Here is a 19,348-nt window from a genome sequence, read left to right on the forward strand (position 1 = left end):
ATCCTGACTTTATTAGTAGATTCATACAGTGTGTGCTTCTGGGTCGCTCCAGTTACACTTTGCAGAGTACAATCAGGGCTCATTGGTGTTGGTTCCTGTACCACAATCTCCTCCATTCTGAGACTGACTCAGTAAGAGTTCCCTCATGAATAGTCTACAATCTGTTCCTATATTCGAACAATTCTAAACCTTAGGTATCTTGTACCATTGAATGTTGAGAATATGTCACAGGCATTGTTGTGTATATGACTTTTATTGTGTGACTATAACTGGGTGTGCATGTGTGTGTGTCTATGTGTTTTCTGGATCGTGTGATTATATAGTAACAAGTGTTTATTTATATAGTTTTGAAAAAAGAGATAACTGGGCAGTTAAAATATTGGGACTCATATTTAATGAAGTATAAATCATACAGGAAAAACAAGCGAGATTACATCTTAGGTCTCTTTTGAAGACATATACATATGCATGCATATACATACATACATACACACACACATATACACACACATATATACCCCTTGCAACAACTCAGATTGTGTGTTATTTGATTTTCTTATATAAATCTGACATCCATACAGATATAGAAAAGTGAATAAACTAAACTGTAGTAGGAGCTGTGCGCCTCTTCCCACAGCCCAGCTCCTGGCTGCCTGGCTAGCTTATGCCCCGAAATAATAACACACAAATTGTATTCATTTAAACACTGCCTGGCCCATTAGCTCTAGCTTCTTCTGGCTAATTCTTACATCTTGATTTCCCATTTCTATTTATGTGTGTAGCACCCCAAGGTGCACTCACTGGGAAGATTCTAGCCTATGTCCATCCTGGGTTGGAGCTTCATCATGTCTGCCCGGGAGAGGGGAGCATGGAGTCTGAGCTCACTTACTCTTCCTCCCAGCATTCTGTTCTGTTTACTCCACCCACCTATGTTCTAACCTATGAGGGCCAAGCAGTTTCTTTATTAATTAACCAATGACCTTCCTCCATCATTTCCCCTTTTTCTGTTTAAACAAAAAAAGGAAGGCTTTAACTTTAACATAGCAAAATTACATATAACAAAACAGTTATCAAGTAAAAATTACAATATTTACATCTATTTTATCTTTATCATAACTAAGGGAAACTATAACTATAACTAACTATTCTTCAACTCCATCAAAGACTCCAGAAAGATACAATATTACCTAAGCAAACAAGAAATAAGCAACTTCCAAACTCTAGAAATGACAGAGACATCTTACTGCCTGGACAGTCACCCAAAGTTCCTCTGTACCATTGGGGCATCCATCTTTGGCCTACAGGCCCATAGTATCCAGAGACATTTCCGTGAAGCAGGAAATTTCAAAGTCAGTTCAGTCACTATCTGCTGTGTTCTTCAAAATGTCTCACAGACTCCCTCATGAATCAGGAACCCCAAAAGGTCATCTCACCTTTAGGCAATTTCAGCAGTCCTCTCTCTGAGGGTTCTCTGTGTCCAGTTTATACAGTAGTCCAGGCAAGAGCAGCTTCTTGCCCAAATGGCTATCAAACTTCATAAGGAGCCTCTTCAATGCCCATCGTCCTCTTTAAGTAGATTGGTTTTGCCAGGAGCAGAGTGTCTCATTGTCATGAAAAGTCCTAAGTTATTAAAACATTAAATGTCATATTCTGTGGTCTTTGAAAGATATGAAGAATGTCTATCTAAAATATATCTATGTACATCTAGAAAATCTAACTAACATGACTACAAGCTTGATTATTATTAATGATTATCTATTAACAACCTATATACATTACATTTTTACATGAACTGCACAATCACAATACCTTAATCAAGATCAGAAATACATATACATATAACAAAATTGACCTTAAATCTCTATCAATAAAGCAAAATCTATACTAAAGAAAATTATTCATATCTATATCATATCCCCCCTTTAAATGTAAAAGAACATTTATAAACAATATTTGGGAACATGGGCACAGTTTTTTCTCTCCAAACTGCTTCGTGCTGAATGGGGGCACTGTTATTTAGGTCTTTCATGGTATAACCTGTGTACCAGGTTCATCTCAGTCATCAGTTGAGTAAAGTAATTTTCTGAAGGTGTTCACAGCAACCTTTCAGGAGGGCATGGTCCATCATACCATACTGGGAGAGAAGCAATCCACAGGATTTCATCCTCTGTTAAAACAAAAGAAGAAACTCCTTTCCAAAGCATCATGTCCTTAGATCCAAATTTTAAAGTCAAGGTATTTTCAAAATATCTATCTTGGATAAGTTCAGCAGCATTTATAAACAAATATCTTTTAGCAGATGTTCAGCTGCAGTCACCTGATCTAGAATATAGAGACAGTCATGTGCCCAAATAGAGAGTCAAAGGGTGTGAAAGAAGATGATGGATACAAACTAGATGTGGAAGTGTGTAGTGGTATTTCATTTGGCTTCCTGTGGCTTCTGCTGTCCCATGGCTTGCCATCAACACCAAGTGTGTGCATCTCCCATGTTGCTGCAGCTTCTCCTGACTCCTACAACCCATGCATGACTGTCCTGACAGGTGTTCCTTTAACAAAATTCCCTTCAGTTTGGTTTTCAGTTCTGTTAGGAAATCTACAGTTTTACATAATCCCCAAAGGCAGCATTACCAAACATTTCCACACATGTGTGGTATACGCACACACACGCAGAATCATACACAGTCACACACATTGCTCTTCTTAGAATTTGATGAATTGAATAGAAAGTTTTAAAACAAAACAATTAGATTTTGTCCACTTTACACATACCTAGAAATATATAGAAAAGGGAATCTCAACTGAGGAAGTGCTTCTATAAGCCTGACCTGTGGGTATTTTTGTGGGACTTTTTTTTTTAAAAAAAACTACTAATTAATGTTTATAACCCAGCCTTCTGTGGGCCTTGTCTCCCCTTGGCAGGTGGACTTGACCTGAATATTCAAGTAGCTGAGGAAACCAGGTGAAGCAAGCCAGTTAGCAGAGTTCCTCCATGGTTTCTGCTTCAGTTTCTGCCTCTAGGTTCCCACTTAGGCTCCTATCCTGGCTGGCCCTGATGATGATGATGATAACTAGTAAGCTAATAATAATGCTTTCTTCAGCAAAAAAATCAACATTTTTTTTCTGGTCTATATCATTATTACACCTTAAAAGTCTCAACTAAAGCAGGATTTTAACAAAGGAAGTCATCTACTAACTATATATTTTTTTAATTTGTAAACAACTCCTAAAATAATTGCAGATAATATCCCCATCCAAGAATGTAACAACTTTTTCATTTCTATTATGGATGGAATACTAGGAGAGATATAAGACCTTCCTGGGATTTATACCTTCTTAGTCATAACTGTTATCAGTTTAATAATTTATACTATATCTTTAAAGTAATGATTTGATAACAGAGTCAAGAATGAGAAACTTTCAGAAATGATACAGACTTTACAGACTGGTAATGAGAAGTTGGCTGAAAGGATTCATACCAATGAAAATTATAACAACAATTTGACAGAAAAAATTCAATCCATGTCAATGGGTTATGAAGCCTTATAAAATGGTACCGAAAGATTATCTGAAAGGATTCATACTATTGAAATTAACAATCAAAATCTGTTAAAAAGTTTTGACAAGCTAGCATATAGAACATTCCTTTTGGAATACAACCTACGTGCCACCCAAATAATCTCTAAGGATGAAATTAACATTAATGGGAAAATTTAAATCTGGTAATCACATGTGCAGAATGAGAACCAGAAGTTAATTGATTTGATGAAATAACTAGAAATATTCATAGGTCAAGAGATTCAGACTTTACAAAAGATAGTGATTAAAAGATTTGAATAGATTGAGGAACTTGTCAGAACTGATAAACAAGAAAAGGAGGTACAAAGAAAAGACAATAGTAAAGATTTAGTGTCGTCAGTACCTCTCAGCATCAGAGATAACTTACCAAGTGTTTTTTCTACTTATCTTGTTATTGGCTCTGAAATGCCAGCAAATGCTTAGTATCCAAAAGTATATACAGAATGTAAATGGAACCTATGTGTATGAAAGATTTGAAAGATATTAAACAAATACGAGAATCTTATGTCATGCATTCACCATATGTGAGGGAATTGATAAAGACATGGGCTTCAAGAAATAAGGTCACTCCACATGAATGACTTCAACTAGTCTGAATGGTACTAGGCCATGGCCTACAGCTTCAGTGCAAGAGTTTTTGGAGAGAAGAGGCTTAAATCCTTACAAAGGTAGAGTCAGAGGACTTGAGGCCTCCCAAGATCAAATTATCAGTGAAGGCCCTTAGGCTGATCCAGTTAGTAAAGATACATCAATGAACACATATTGTCCCTATGCCATACAGTAGCCTTGAATTCTTGGAACAAGATTCAAAAACCAGGAAAAAGAATTGAATCATATACTGAGGTTATGCAAGGCCCAAGAGAAACATTTAGTGACTTTTTACAAAGATTAACTAAAGTTGTATATATAGGGATAGCATATCCAGAAGATAGACAAGTACTCGTTGAATCTTTGACTTTTGAAAATGCTAATGTATAATGAAAAATGATACTTGGGTCCTTAAAAATCAGAACAGAACCAATGGACAAATGGATCCTATACATAGCCAATATTGAGTGCTTTGACTGTAACAGTGAGACTGGAGTACTAGAAGAAATTTCCAAATGTATGAAGAGACATCAAAATCCCAAATGCTTTTATTGTGGTAGAATATGATATCTGAGAAGGGATTGTAGACAGGGCATTTTTAGAAATAATGTTTCTTCTAAGAATCCCCCAAATAGAAGCCCCAATCGTCTGAGTTATGCAGAAGATGTGGCAAAAGCCAACATTGGACCAATGAGTGTAGAGCAAAAACAGACAAACAAGGAAACCTGTTATGATTGGAAAACTCCTTGAGGGGCCTCTTGCAGGCCCCTAGATTAAACATCGTTCAGTCATTCCCAGTCACTGTGGAGGACACACCTTCCCAGGAAAATTAGAAAATCCAATGACTGTTATAAAAACCCATACTACTCTGAATGATAGAATAACCATGGAGGATGAAGCAAAAATTCCAATAGAAAACATATATTTTGGCTGACTTCCATAAACAATCAAAGACCAAAGCTGGGAGTATGAATAAATAACATTATAATGGAAGGATTATTAAACATAGGTGCAGATGTGACTATTACCACTCCAGAATCTTGGCATCTAAATTGGCTTCTTCAGTAGACAGATGTTCAGTTCTTAGGAATTGGAACCCAATCTCAGGTAAACAAAACATGAGATGGGTTAAATGAATAGGACTAGAAGGACAGAGAGGAAAGTAAAGGCTGTATGTGGCTCATAAAGCAGAGAATCTATGGGGTCATGATCTGTTTCAATAGTGGAATACCTAGATAAACATTCCTTCAGTCTCAGAAACAGACCATAAATCAACTCATGTTTCTGGGAAGGATATTTTAAGGTACTATAAAAACAGATACTGACCATTCAGACTGAACAAAAACACGGAACAACACCTGACAAACTCTCAGAGGTACCAATGGCCCTAACTTTAAACTTGTTGACTGAAAAAACCCGGATGGGTAAAGGAATGGCCTTTGACATTAGAGAATCTGCATGCTTTACAGCAGCTGGTACAGGAGCAATTAGATACTCAACATACTGAAGAATTAACCAGTCCTTGGAATTCTCCTGTATTTGCTGTTAATAAAATCTGAAAAACGAATGATGACAGATCTGAGAGCTGTTGATAAGGTGGTTCAACCAATGGACCTTCTACAATCTAGAATTTCTTAGCTTCCTGCTATAAGCTGCAATATTATACAGTAATTGTGAAGCCATCTTTTGATGAGCAAGTTATCAGAACCAAGGGATCTGATAAAGATTAAACCAAAAAGCAAGGCTTTTTGAAATTATTGCTTTGTGAATAAAGTGACTGTCCTTTGCTATAGATTTTTTTTTGCTGTAGCTGACTTCCATTTCTGTTACAAATTTGGGAATTAATTCCCACAGTTCAGAACTGTTTCCTATGTCTTTCAGCTACATGAAAACAGTTTCTCACTGCCAGGCCTCCGTTATTCTCCCCCAGGTATAAGCAGAGTCCTGCTTCCTGCATTTATATTTATCAGAAGGCATTTTGTCAGTGCTTAGAATCCAGGCATAGGGCATTCACTTTAAGATATTCACAGATCTCCAAGGACACAGAATTACTACATGCCAAAGCTGGTGCTCTGGTTTTACCCCCACTTAAAAGATTCTTAACAGCATATGCTCATTTCACCTCAGTTTATTGATGATTTTAATTCAGGAAATTTACAACTATTTCATATCAGTAGCCACCTGGCAGGGGACAAAAGGAAGATAAAATCTAGGGACTAAGATTATCAAAACTCTGCTTTCAAAATTTTACTTCTCCTCATACCTATTTTCATCTCTATGATACCCTCCTTTGAATATGTGTATATTGAAGTTCAAACTTTCTGTTTTGATATAAATAAAGTTTTCCACAGTGAACAATAAATTTCCCTACAGTAATATCTGAGGTCTCCCGGAAGAAAATGGAGCACCACAATATTCTACCTGCCTCGTATGATGCTATTCAACTGATAGTACCATTTAAAGATCAGCTTTGAACTACAAATTCTTCAGAACAATTTTGAGGTGTCTAGCTGGAATGATCCAGCCTCACATATAACTCCAGTAAGGACCTGAGACAAGCCCTACATATTACCATTATACATAGACAGAACAAAAAATGATGCAGTTACCTCTCCCAGGACTTGAGAATTAACCTTTTTTTTCCTTTCAGCATTCCCTAAAGATACCATCATCCCCAGACAGCAGGAAATAAATTTAAGAATGTGATACCCACATTCCCAAGACATGGGGTATGTGGGTTTTGTTTGTTCAGTGGATTATGGATATTATAAACATGAAAGGATAAAAGGGTAGATTATTGAATCTACTCTAAATCTACTCTGAAGAGAAAAATGGAAGATATAGAGAGGATAAGATTATTGAATCTACTCTTTAACAGCAACTACTAATTTGCCAACTACTAGCTTTACAATGGATTTAACTTTTGTAAATTATATATATATATATATATATTTATTGAATATTGATAAAAAATTTGAGATTAATTTTTTTAAAGTATACTATGCACACATTTCAAATCTTGTTCAGGGTATTGTACCTATGTAGCTCATTTAACAATGTAATGCAAATTCCTAGTCCTTAAAAATTATTATAACCAAACATTTAGGATAATAAGGAAATATAGGTTAGTAGTTAATCACCTAGTAAAATCAAACTCGTAGTCACATTAGGTATGCTTTCAAGGTCAAACCAAGATATATTTCAGGTAAACAGGACATGTAACATGTTTTAATAAAATAGGTTCTTCTTTTTTATGACAATGAGACATGTCTGTTACTAGTAGCACCAATCTACTTCAGAGAAGATAATGGGCATCAAAAAACTCTACGTGGAGTTTACCTCCTTTGTGGCAAAAGTAGACACAGAGCAAGAAAATGCCCCTGCTTTGACTGCTGAGAGTATGCTGTCCTAATTAAACAAGCAGGACACAAAATATCCTGCTTTGCAAAAAAGGCTGTCGGATATGCTAGGGCTCTAGGCCAAAGATGGATGACCCAATATTACAGAGAAACTTTGGATGACTCTCCAGGCATCCAAATGACTGTTGTTTCTGTCATTACTAATATTTTTTGGAATTGGCCTGCTTGCACTTCCTGTTTACTCAGTTAATATTATTTCTTTCTCAGGTCTCTGAGGTAGCTGAAGACTAGATAGTTATAGTATCCTTGTTTATGGAGCTTAGACAAGAAATTCACTAAGGAAACATAAAGTATATAAGTTTGAGAGATAGTGAAAGTTAGTTTTGGATGGTAACACAAGTTTTGATAGAAATTAAATTATTTTTAGATTCACTAAGATAAGATAGATAATGGAGTATTTTCTCTGAATTTGTAATATGGATTAGACATTGTTGATGTAGTTATTGCCTGTTTATTTTGTATATAGCTATCATACTTATTGTAAATAGTTTTTCTTATATTAGTTATATTCTTATTTTTTCTTTTAGACAAAATGGGAAATGTAGTGACATTTTGTTTGTGTTTTAACAAATAAAGTTTGCCTAAAGTTCAGAGTGCATAGAAAAGTAGACACTTCTTGAAGCCAAGAGCCATTTAGGTATTTTCTATTCACTATCTTGTTCACACACCTGACTCTGAATTTTCTTTTTAAGAGGCTGCTTAGGAAAAATAGATGGAGCTAGAAAACATTTTGAGTGCGGTAACCCAGATACAGAAATACAATTATCACATGTACTCACTCACAGGTGGTTTTTAATCATAAAGCAAAGAAAACTAACCCACAAACCACAATCCCAGAGAACTAAGACAACAATGAGGACATTAATAGATCTAATCTACATGGGAAGTAGAAAAAGACAAGATCTCTTGAGTAAGTTGGAAACATGAGGATCTTGGGGGAGGATTGAAATGGGGAGGGGAGAAGCAGGGAGGGGAGCTGAGAAATGTATAGAGCTCAATAAAAAGTCAATAAAAAGAAAAAAAAGTTCAGAGTGCAGAGCTAAGCAATTAGTTAGCCACAGAGTCCAGGCAGAGGTGGTAAGCACATTTAATCCCTGATGTGGAATCTCCCTCTGTATGCAATGAATATGTTTTCCTACCATTGGTAAATAAAGAAGCTGCTTTGGCTTATGGCAGGCAGAATATAGCTAAGTGGGAAATCTAAACTGAATGCATGGAGAAAGAAGGCAGAGTCAGATAGATGTCATGTATCCACCGAAGAAGCAAGGTGTGAGGTAAAAAATACATGATCCTTTTAGTAAAATAATAAAAATAGATTAATTTAAAATGTAAGAACTTTCTAAGAATATGCCTGAGCCATTGGCCAAACTGTGTTGTAATTAATACAGTTCTTGAGTGATTATTCGTATCCGGGTGTCTGGAAAACAGAAGTGCAATCTCTTTCACAAATCCCAGCATTTCGGGTCTTACACCTTTAATCCCAGGACGAGGAAGGTGGAGACAGGAGTGATATAGCTGGTTGAAGAAGGCAAAGATAAGGCAGGAGAAGTCTGAGGGGAAGTGAAATTTGAGGTTTGATGAAGACAGATGCAGACTGGAGATGCAGTCTGATGACAGGATCGCCCCTTTGGTCTTAACATTGATAGAGGTAGAAGAGTTCTCTAGTAGGGAGAGCTCTGCTTCTCCGTTCTTCAGCATTAACCCCTATAAATGCCTCTGGGTTTTGATTACTAATACCAATTAGAATTCATGCTGCAGATGCACTTCTCCTTCCCTGTCTATCTTATCCATCTAGACAAATTCTCTCACTGATGGCAAATCCAGTCTCTTTACTAGCATAACCCGGGGATCCTCCTATCTGATTGTCAAGTTGCTATAGGTGCATATCCATGGCCAAACCCCATGTCTTTGTGTGAGCTTGGATACTGCATTCTGGTCATTGCTTTTGCATAGCAAGTCTTCTTAGCCACAAATTATCTCCTCAGCTTATAAATATGAAGTTTAACTCAACAGAAAAATGTTCATTCAAAAAACACAGTACTGGAAACCTGAGGCAAGACTGGAAGTCTTCTATGAGTGAGTCACAGAGTGTGGTGTAAACTGAATTCTTTGGGGGAATTATTTGCCACACAACATGGTAATAGAGATTTGTGGATCTGAATTAACATATCTCATTTTAAGGAAAATTACCCATCACTGAATAATCAAACACACACAGTTCTCTCAAACATGGACCATAAAAGGCCAAAGATATCCCTTTCAGTGCTGATGAACACAAAAGGACTGATAGAGGCATAGCTATGGCCCACAAGCATCAGAATAAAGTAAAATATTGGATCATCTTTGAACATATGCCTTGAGAATATCATAATGCTATCCAAGATACACGTGAGCACAAAGAAGCACAAGAGCAGCAGGATAATCAGGGAGGCCCTTTGCTCTGGTGATGCTTTTGGAGAAAAGCTGGTGATGTGAAGATGCTGGACTTGCTTTTTGTGCCTGCACAGCAGAATCAGCATGTACCCGCTGGAGAGGATCATGATACCCATAATGAAAACTTCCCTGAAGATGAACAATGTGGACATTATGTATTTCATTGGAAAAATGAAATGTACAAGAGAGCAGGATTCAGTAATATACAGTAGGTGTTCTGAGGTCACATTAGGAGTCTTAACCATGTAGATGAATAGGTAAGTGGAAATGGAAGAATAGACAGAACAAAGGGTAAAAAAGGACCATAAATTGTGACATGGGGATAATTTTCTTTTGAACTTTGCTAAACAGGAGTTTCTGGGGCTGAGAGTGATGGCCTGGAGCACACTCAGCAAGCAGGTGCCACAAACAGAGAGACCCCTCAAAAATCTGTATAAGACAATAAGCGATTTACATGTGATGTCATCCCATCCTTGATGAAACATGAAAATATCAGTAGCTATGATGCTCGCAACCAGCAGCATCAGAAGGTGGATTACAGCCAAGAAGCCAATGGGCAAGTCAGTGAGTCTGGGCTTGTGCTCACTACTGAATGCGAGGACGTGGAAGAGGAGAAGGACACTGTTGCCTGAGATCCCAATGCTTATCTCAGAGAAGAAGGTGTTTCTAAAGTTAGTGTAAGTGTACAGGTTTCTGTTTTGATTCATCTTATGTGGTCAAGAAGCATAGAGTAAACCTTGTGGGGAAAAAGCAAGACACTCCTTGACCGTGAATCTTAACCAATGCTATCACCTTGGGAATACATGACCAGTTGAGCTCAGTTCATCTTTCTCTATTGGAATCTTCTATGTCAGCTCACCCCAACCTCAGAAGACACCCGTTGTCCCTGTTGTTCTAGTGCTTTCCCAGTGTCGTGTTTTTCTGTCCTTTGTGAGGCTCCCTTGCACATGGGCATTCATGGAAACCAACAGCTGTGCATCACAGCACACACTGCCGTCCCCACTGCTGCTGTGAGAGCGTCCCCATGAACTGTCCTGTTCACCCCTGCAGAGTTCTCATCGTCGGGGACACAAGCAGCTGTTTTGTGTGAATATGAATTAGGAAGACTTCATAAACTAGAAATGCTACCTTCACAGGACAGAAATTCCATGGGCTTGACATGGACAGGGTCATTTATTTCAGTGCCCTCGTTGTTCTGTTCCTTTACTACCAAATATTCTTCCTAAAGTTTTATTACGAATGTTGAAAATTGTGATCCCTAATAGACTACTTCAAATTCTCCCCGTGACCTGCCATTGTTTCAGAGCGTAGCTTTGAGGATTCTGAGGCTGATTTCCAGTCACCTCCTCTAGAAATGTGAACAGCCGTGCGCCTGTGTCTGGAGTACATCATGAGTGACATGCAATGAAGACTACACACCAGGCATGAAGTGTGTCCGGCACATGATGGTCTCTGTGCAGTGTTGGCTGATGGCTTTCTCATGTATGCCTTATGCGTGTAGTATTGGAGAGTGAAGGCAGCTCTGTTAATGCCTGTTCAGCTCCGTCCCTGCCTGAAAAGAAAAGACAGAAATGAGGGAAGAAAGTAAGGGCAATGTAACATCTGCACAAACTTCGACAGAGCTCCAATGTGCTTTCCTTTTTTGAATCCTGCTGTTTCTCTGTTCACTGTGACCATGTTTCAGTACAAGCAAACTTTTGGTTGCTATCAGATATTAGCCACACACAGGTTCTAATTTTTCCTCATTTAGTATGAGAAATCAGAGTGACTCTATGTGAATTCAAACAGAACTACCATTACAGTAGCTTCAGGGCCATTCCATCATGTGGTTCCAGAGAAGGGAAAAGCACCCAAGCCAAAATGAAAGGCGACCGAACTCCTTAGGATTCTGATTTCATCTTTCCTGCAAGTGAGTGTTGTTATTTCTCCACACCCAAAGGTCATGAGTCTAAAATTTCTACTAGGAAGTTTGTCAAATGATCTGCTTGCAGACTGTTTCTAATAGAACACATGTGTTGGACTTCATGTAGCATCATCCATACAAAGCAGGTGATGCAACCAAGAAGGACATGAGTGGTGGTGAGCGCTGGTAGGCTCGTCTTAAGGGGTAGAGACAGGAGGATGACAACTTTAGACAGTGGACATGAAAGCTTGATCCTGAGTCATTCTCAGAACACATGAAAGGTAGAGAGAGAACCATCTCTACAGTATTTCTAGCACACATGAGAGCACTAACATTTTATAGTTTGTCCGGTGAGATGGCATTAAGAGAAATGTAATTTAAAAATATAGGTTAAAAGATGAAGCTATTGTATAATAATTTAGACCATGTGACCGTAGCATTTGGTATTAAGGGAAAGAAAACATATTAAAATCCATAAACATACGTGTTTATTTAAGAATTCAGAATTGTGGTGAGTAATTGGTTAAAAAAATTTTAAAGACAATATCCAAATATAAAAATTCTATAGTATAACGAGAAGAGTTAATCGATTAGCAGATAAATAGACTGGGTATTCTATATAGCAATAGTATCTTGGGTGAATAGTTAGATTAAATTATTTCCATTTAATTCTGACTGTCCCTATAAAATATAAAGGTATTTCTCAGGTCTAAGTCAATGGGAGAGAAGGGAAGGAGGAGAAAGATCAATTTTCCAAAAGTAAAGAAAAGGAAAATAATTTTCTGCACACATGTATTCTGTTCAGAACGGATTCTCTTATAATGATCCTAGGAAAATCACAGTGAAGTGGCAATAAAGGTTCTATGAGACTCCAAGTTCCATGTAAAACACTGTCACCAGTCCATGATGACCTCTGTAGACTTACAGAATAGATGCTGAGTGTGCAAGCGTGTGTATGTGTGTGTTTGTGTGTTGAAATACATGTAGTTCACGTTAAATAACACATTCACTGAAACACTCTAACAGTCTAGCTGGAATGGGCTGGGGAATGTCGCCAAAGATAAGAGCAGTTGTTGAGGAAGCAAAAGATCTGAGTGTGGGTCTCAACAACCACATAAAAAGAATAGCATTGGAGCTGGAGAGAAGGGTCAGCAGTTAAGAGCACATACTGCTCTCACAGGTAGCTCAGCACTGGTTGCCAGTTACCAAAAAACAACCAGCATCCTACTGCTTCTAACTCACTCCAGCTTCAGGGAATCTGGTGCCCTATTGCGGACTCTGTGCACATCTGCACACATGTGTGAACACACACACATACATATGCAATTATAAATAAACTAAAAATCTGGGCTGTAGAGATTGCTCAGCTGTTAAGAGCACTGCTGTTCTACTAGAGACCTTGAGTTCAATGTCCAATATCCTCATCCTGGCTCACAACTGTCTTTAGCTGTAGCCCCATGGTATCTGATTCCTGTTTCTGATGTGCAGATGAACTTGCAGACAAAATATTCATTTACTGACAAAACATACATAAAGAAAACAAATAAGCAAATAAAATAAAAATCTAAAGTCAAGCTAATCTGAAACATACATTTTAGCCTTGGTATGAAGCATGTTATCACTATGGAATACCCACGTTTTACTTAGCTCCTTTCAGTTCATGAAAAAAAATAAAGAGCAAAGAGAAGAGAGAAGTGAGAGAAAGAGAGGGGGACAGAGGGAACCTTTATTCTTACACAAATATCTCATTGTCAAACTCCTGTGTGCTTTGTTTCATTACCTATAAAATCTCATGTTCACTGTCTCTTCAGAAACCACAGCCCTGAAACCTTAAGTTCTTCAGAAAGCAAGGCAGGTGCAGAGGCCTTGAACCCTCAGTAACATATTAACTTCAGCCAACCCTGCTTTGAAACAACAGGAAGAGATTATCTGGAGGTGGAACTACACAGCACCAAGACAAAGTTCTCTTTTTTTCTACAAAGTACAGACCAAGGATGGGGACATGAATTCTTATAATAATGGGTACCAGTTTGTCAGGAGACACACAACTCCCTAAGTTAAACACTACGTCCACATTTTGCAGGACACACAATTGCATTCATTCAGGTTCTACATCAAAGCATACATGGTGTCAAATTCTCTACATATTACACAGTAAGACCTGCAAGGAAAGATGCAGCAGGCTTGGCTAATGTGTCACTGCTATAGAGAGCATTCTCAGAATTGTGCACCCTTCAGGAAACAAGCTACATGGCCTCTCATAGCCTGTCCTACGCTCCCAGATCAGGCACTTCAGTTTACATCTGCCCAGCTCAGCATGGTCTTTGTGGTCAGCTGATATTCTATGACCTCAGCATGGTGATTTAAGAGGCACTTCTCAATATAGAACTTGGGAGGGAATATGCTGAGATGGCTCTGGGAAGGCCTCTTGTATCATGCAAAGAGAAATTGTTGGTGTTATGAATATAAGCGCTTAAGTAACAGAGAAATGATGGGGCTTTGTGAAATAGGTACCATGAAAGTGGCCACACTGGGGAAGAGAATGGAAAGGCTTAAAGGACAGAAGAGAAGAAAAAAAACCAAACCTGGATGAAGAAATGTCCAGAAGGATCCTGGGCATTTTCTGCTAGAAACAGCTGCGAAGGCTTCAACTGCAAAGGGGAACAGAGCAAGAATCCCCTCCCTATGTTCAGCTAGTCCGGATTTATCCCATGCTTTTTCAGACCTAGGCCAGCTGGCCTTGGTGAGTTCCCGATAGAACATCCCCATTGTCTCAGTGTGTGGGTGCACCCCTCGCGGTCCTGAGTTCCTTGCTCATGCTCCGTCTCATTCTGCTCCTGATTTGGACCTTGAGATTTCTGTCCAGTGCTCCCATGTGGGTCTCTGTCTCCTTTCATCGCCTGATGAAGGTTAATATTCATGAGGATGCCTATGTGTTTGTCTTTGGATTCACCTTCTTATTTAGCTTCTCTAGGAACAATGAGGAATACTGAGATCTCAAGAACAATCGCAGTGGGTTTTTTGATCCTACTGCACGTACTGGCTTTGTGGGAGCCTAGGCAGTTTAAATGCTCACCTTAAGAGACCTGGATAGAGGTGGGCAGTCCTTGGGCTTCCCATAGGTCAGGGAACCCTGATTGCTCTTCGAGCAGATGAGGGAGGGGGACTTGATCGGGGGAGGAGGAGGGAAATGGGAAGCGGTTGCGGGGAGGACGCAGAAATCATTAATAAATAAATAAATTAAAAAAAATAAATAAAATGTTATTAAGGGACATTTCAAAAAAAAAAAGAAAGAAAAAAAAAGAATCCCCTCCCTGTAGTGCAAGGAGCCTGGAAGTCATAACTGTAGAAACCAAATCATTCTGAATTTACCCAAGTAATAGACAACCTGAGATCATTGACATCATTAAATAGTCCTCAAAAAGTGACCAGAGGTCAGGACAACGACCTGAACATGTCATTTCAAGGTAAGTGGAGAGTGGAAGGGAAGAAAAAACCTTTGCAGTCCCTAGTGCATACTGGGTGCCTACTGCATCCAGGGAGAAGACAGTCAGGAGTAATGTCTGCTTCCTCCTCTATAGCTATAGCATATATACAGCCCACCCATCATCTGGTGCTGAAAGCAAACAGAGCATGGTTTATGTCAGGGCTGAGGGATACCTTCCACCCTTATTTTCATAAACTATGCCCTTGATTTTGCCATCTTCATACAACTCACCTCTGCTGTTTTTATCTAGATTTAAATCTTCTGATTTTGCCAGTGCTCTCCCTCTTTACCCTCTATGGCTAATTCTTATCAGCTAGCCACTGGTTCCACCTCCTGACTTCAGGTTTTCATTTAATTAACACAATCTCAGATTTACACTGTGATCAAAATCCTGCATTGCACCCTTAGCATGTGGTCATCGTTCTCACCCCTGCTGTGAGACAATACAAAATGCATGGGGTGGTCTGGAAAGGGAAACTGCTCCTGCCTCCTACATGTGGGCTTAGGAGGAGGTGAGGCCAGTATCCTCTGTGTGTTGCACAGTTCGACCTGCAAAGCTGGAGCTCTACTAGAGAGATGGTTGGTGTATCAAGACAGGCAAACCATCACGAAGCAGATACCAGCTCTGTGTTCAAACAGGCCATGAAGTAAATCAACATGAGTAATAAGATGAGCAAATACACTAAGAAATGACAGCTATTTCTGCAAAACTGCTGAAATTAGCCTTCACATTTGTTTTTGTAATTAAAATGATTACAGGTCTTCCCAGGGCTAAAGCCAGCAGCCTGAATGTTCACTAAGTGTTTGCATACTCCTCCAGAAACTGAAGTAGGGCAGCTTTCCTTTAGAGTGAGAGAGAGAACACTGCAGAGCCTGGCCACAAATGTCACGCTCAGCTCTGGGAAACTCACATGGGCTGCAGAAGAACCTGCCGTCCTGACCCTCCCCACACCGAGCTGCGACTGGCTTTCTCCCTAAGTGGCTTTGCCCTCCTTGTCACATGCACCGTGAGTAACAGTAAAAGTACGGAGGTTTGAGTTTATCTCTCTAGAAAAAAAGGTGCAGTTTGAAAAATATGAAAGCTATGCAAAGAGCAAAGGAAATGAATGAGATATTCTGTCCCATCGGCTTCTCTGAAGAGAGGAAGGGCCATGAATTTCCCCTATCAGAGGAATTGGAAGTGATTTTTATTTCAGTTAATAGAACATAAAGATTGTTTCCCCCAAGCTCTGCACTTACCAGTTCCTGGTTCCTCAGGGTCCAGAGAGATCATCATATTCTCTCTGTGCTGTATAGTTAGTTGTCTGCAGTTTCTCCATGGTCTCCTCCGCTGACATTTCTTTACTTCTAAAGTCTTGGAAGAGACCAACACCACCAGTTGGCAACTTCTGAAGGTGAACTGAGGAAGAAAAATATATGAGAAAACTTGGTAGTAATGAGACAATATTCTCTAAGATGAAATTGGGGATAGACTCATTTCAAAAGATCCTAAAATTATTTTTAATTACCCTACCTGCAGAAGTCACTTATAATAATCATATTTGGGATATGACAACCATAGATGTTAAGAGGGTTTGATTGAAATGTAAAAAGAAAACATCAATTTTCTTATTTACATATTAAAAGTACACACATGTAACATGCATGCTGACACAGGTGGTCAACATGAAATTTTACAATCAAAAAAGTATACAGGCTTAAGATTAATGCAATGTAATTGGAAGATTCTAAATTACAGAGACAAACATCCTTCACTACAAATCCCTCGTTCGTGCAGTACACAGTCCCCTGTGCTGAGGTGCTTCCAGAGCTCAGCATCTCCTGCAGATACTGAAAACCTCCCTGAGCCCACTGCTCTTCCTCTACAGCCTGCCTGGGACCCGACCACCTTCCGAGTCTGCACTGTGTGCAGAGCACTTACCCAGATGGACATGACAGGGGAATTCTCTGCCTGAGGAGATCCTCACAGGCTTGTGTTACTGGTGCCTTATGCCTCTCTGAAACCTGCAATTCTAATGCCTGTGTGTGACTAAGATCCCGTTGGGGCCCTGAGGAACATGGCATCCCTGGTGGGAATTTTGTCTGTCTGTTAGTTTTACTCCATTGCATCCTAGAAAACATCAAACTGAGGTGGTGGGGTGGATGCTGGGCTCAAACTTTCCTAATAAACTCCCATGACACATCTGTCAGAGGAGTGTGAGTGTCACATCACATAGGCGACCAAACTTGGCTCATTTTTAACTTCATACGTAATTGGTCTCTACCAATTTTAGACTTTTTAATTTCTCTGCATTAGCATGAGGGGTTTGGATGTTCCCATGAGTTGTCTTGACTCTGAAATTCCCATACCTTTCCACAAAGCTCCTAGCATTTGCCATTCCATATGACAGTCAGTGTCGGTGCTGCTTTGATGTGTGATTGCGGTGTCTCATTGTGTGTTTCATGCTCTTCATCCAGGGGCATGAAGCAATACTAAACCTCTCCCTTGCATATTTTCCATATGTTTATTTGGGGATTTTTAATAAAAATATTCTTTCTTTTTGTTTTTGGTGTTGTATCATTGTGTGTTGGCCTGGACGCACTCCTGTCTCTCATTCTGTCCTTGCTCTCACCACCCTCCTGTTTCCGCTTCAGGGCTACAGACTTGAGCCACCAGGCCCCTTTGCTCACGTGTTTTATGCATCTTACTGCTGTGTGGTTTCTTTCTAGTCAACCACACTCTTGATATGTTAAACGTTCTCTCGCATCACCTTGTGAAACATCATTCTGTCGGGTAACATGCAGGGCTGGTCCAGACACTATGACTTACTCAAAGAGTACACAGGACTTGGAACAGACCTCCGGTCTTTCTCTTCCCACTCAACTCTAGGTGTGAATGGGTTCATGTTCGTGACAGTGCCTCACACTTTTGCTGGGTGAATTGTTCCTCTGAGTGTGTGCTAAGCAGTGTAAATTGTATCACTGAGTATATGTTCGCCTGTGTGAAGTGTGCCTCTGAGTGTGTTCAGCTTGTGAAATGTTTGGGTAAGTGTGTTCATCTGTGTGAATTGTGCCTCTAAGTGTGTTTAGTTATGTGAACTGTGGCTAAGTGTGTTGATCTGTGTAAAGCATTCCTCTGAGTGTGTTCAGCTTTGTGTCTTTTTGAGGTCCCCTGCACGAAGTGTGTCTCTGAAGAGGTCCAGGATACAAATATGTAGACACACTGGAATCTGACAGTTCTCGCTGACTTGTATTGATGTTGCAGCTGAGTCATTATCTATGCCTAATTAACTATTTAAATTTGCATGTTTTAACCCCATAAAAAGTACTTTGTCTTTTGTCTCTATGAATTTGACTCCTTGAAGCTCTGTCTTTTGTTAGTAATTCACTGAGATGTGGACTCCTGTCTCTCACCTGCATGGTAAGATGTTGAAGCTGTTCCTCGTGTACCAAAACTAACATTCTTTAGCATTGGGAAGCCATGTCCTGGCACCTCTAGACAGTGGCTTTATTACCTTTGACTATGACTATTTTAAATCCAGTTATATGAGCATCATTGTGCAAATAATAGTATGGTCATCTGCATACAGTTTTTTTCTCCTTGTGGTTGTGTTTTCTTGATCATGTAATAATTTATTCTCAAAACAACATGTGGTTATTAGCTTTTCAAAATATAAACAACTGCAGCAACTGAATTATTGAAGCTGTTATAAGCTCTCACGTGTTTAAAGTACTGGACAGTACCAGACAGTTGGCTCAGCAGGCGAGGATACTGCTTCCTAGAAGACTCAAATTTGATTGACTTCTCCTACATTCCCATAACTCTAGTTCCAGAGTGTCTGATAACTCTGACCTTATGGGCATCTGCATCCATGTGGACACGCACACACACTCACACACACACACACACTCACTCACACACACACATGCACTCACATGCACGCACACAAACAGTTAAAACTT

General features: G+C 39.3%; 1 protein-coding gene and 1 long non-coding RNA gene across 2 annotated transcripts; both read right to left on the minus strand.

Annotated features, from left to right (window-relative positions):
- Nucleotides 1-439: 439 nt before the first annotated feature.
- Nucleotides 440-16,799, minus strand: LOC142855533 (uncharacterized). Its single transcript, XR_012911523.1, has 3 exons — nucleotides 16,646-16,799; nucleotides 11,436-11,568; nucleotides 440-1,620 (listed from the first exon to the last, which is right to left on the minus strand). It is a non-coding gene; the product is annotated as an uncharacterized LOC142855533 (long non-coding RNA).
- On the minus strand, nucleotides 9,788-10,796 carry LOC142855712 (vomeronasal type-1 receptor 48-like). The gene has a single exon (XM_075982148.1). It carries the CDS (start codon nucleotides 10,721-10,723, stop codon nucleotides 9,788-9,790), a length of 936 nt encoding a protein of 311 aa, XP_075838263.1. The 5' UTR covers nucleotides 10,724-10,796.
- Nucleotides 16,800-19,348: the final 2,549 nt, after the last annotated feature.

Source organism: Microtus pennsylvanicus, chromosome 8 (genome assembly GCF_037038515.1).
Source record: "Microtus pennsylvanicus isolate mMicPen1 chromosome 8, mMicPen1.hap1, whole genome shotgun sequence".
Classification (NCBI taxonomy): Eukaryota; Metazoa; Chordata; class Mammalia; order Rodentia; family Cricetidae; genus Microtus; species Microtus pennsylvanicus.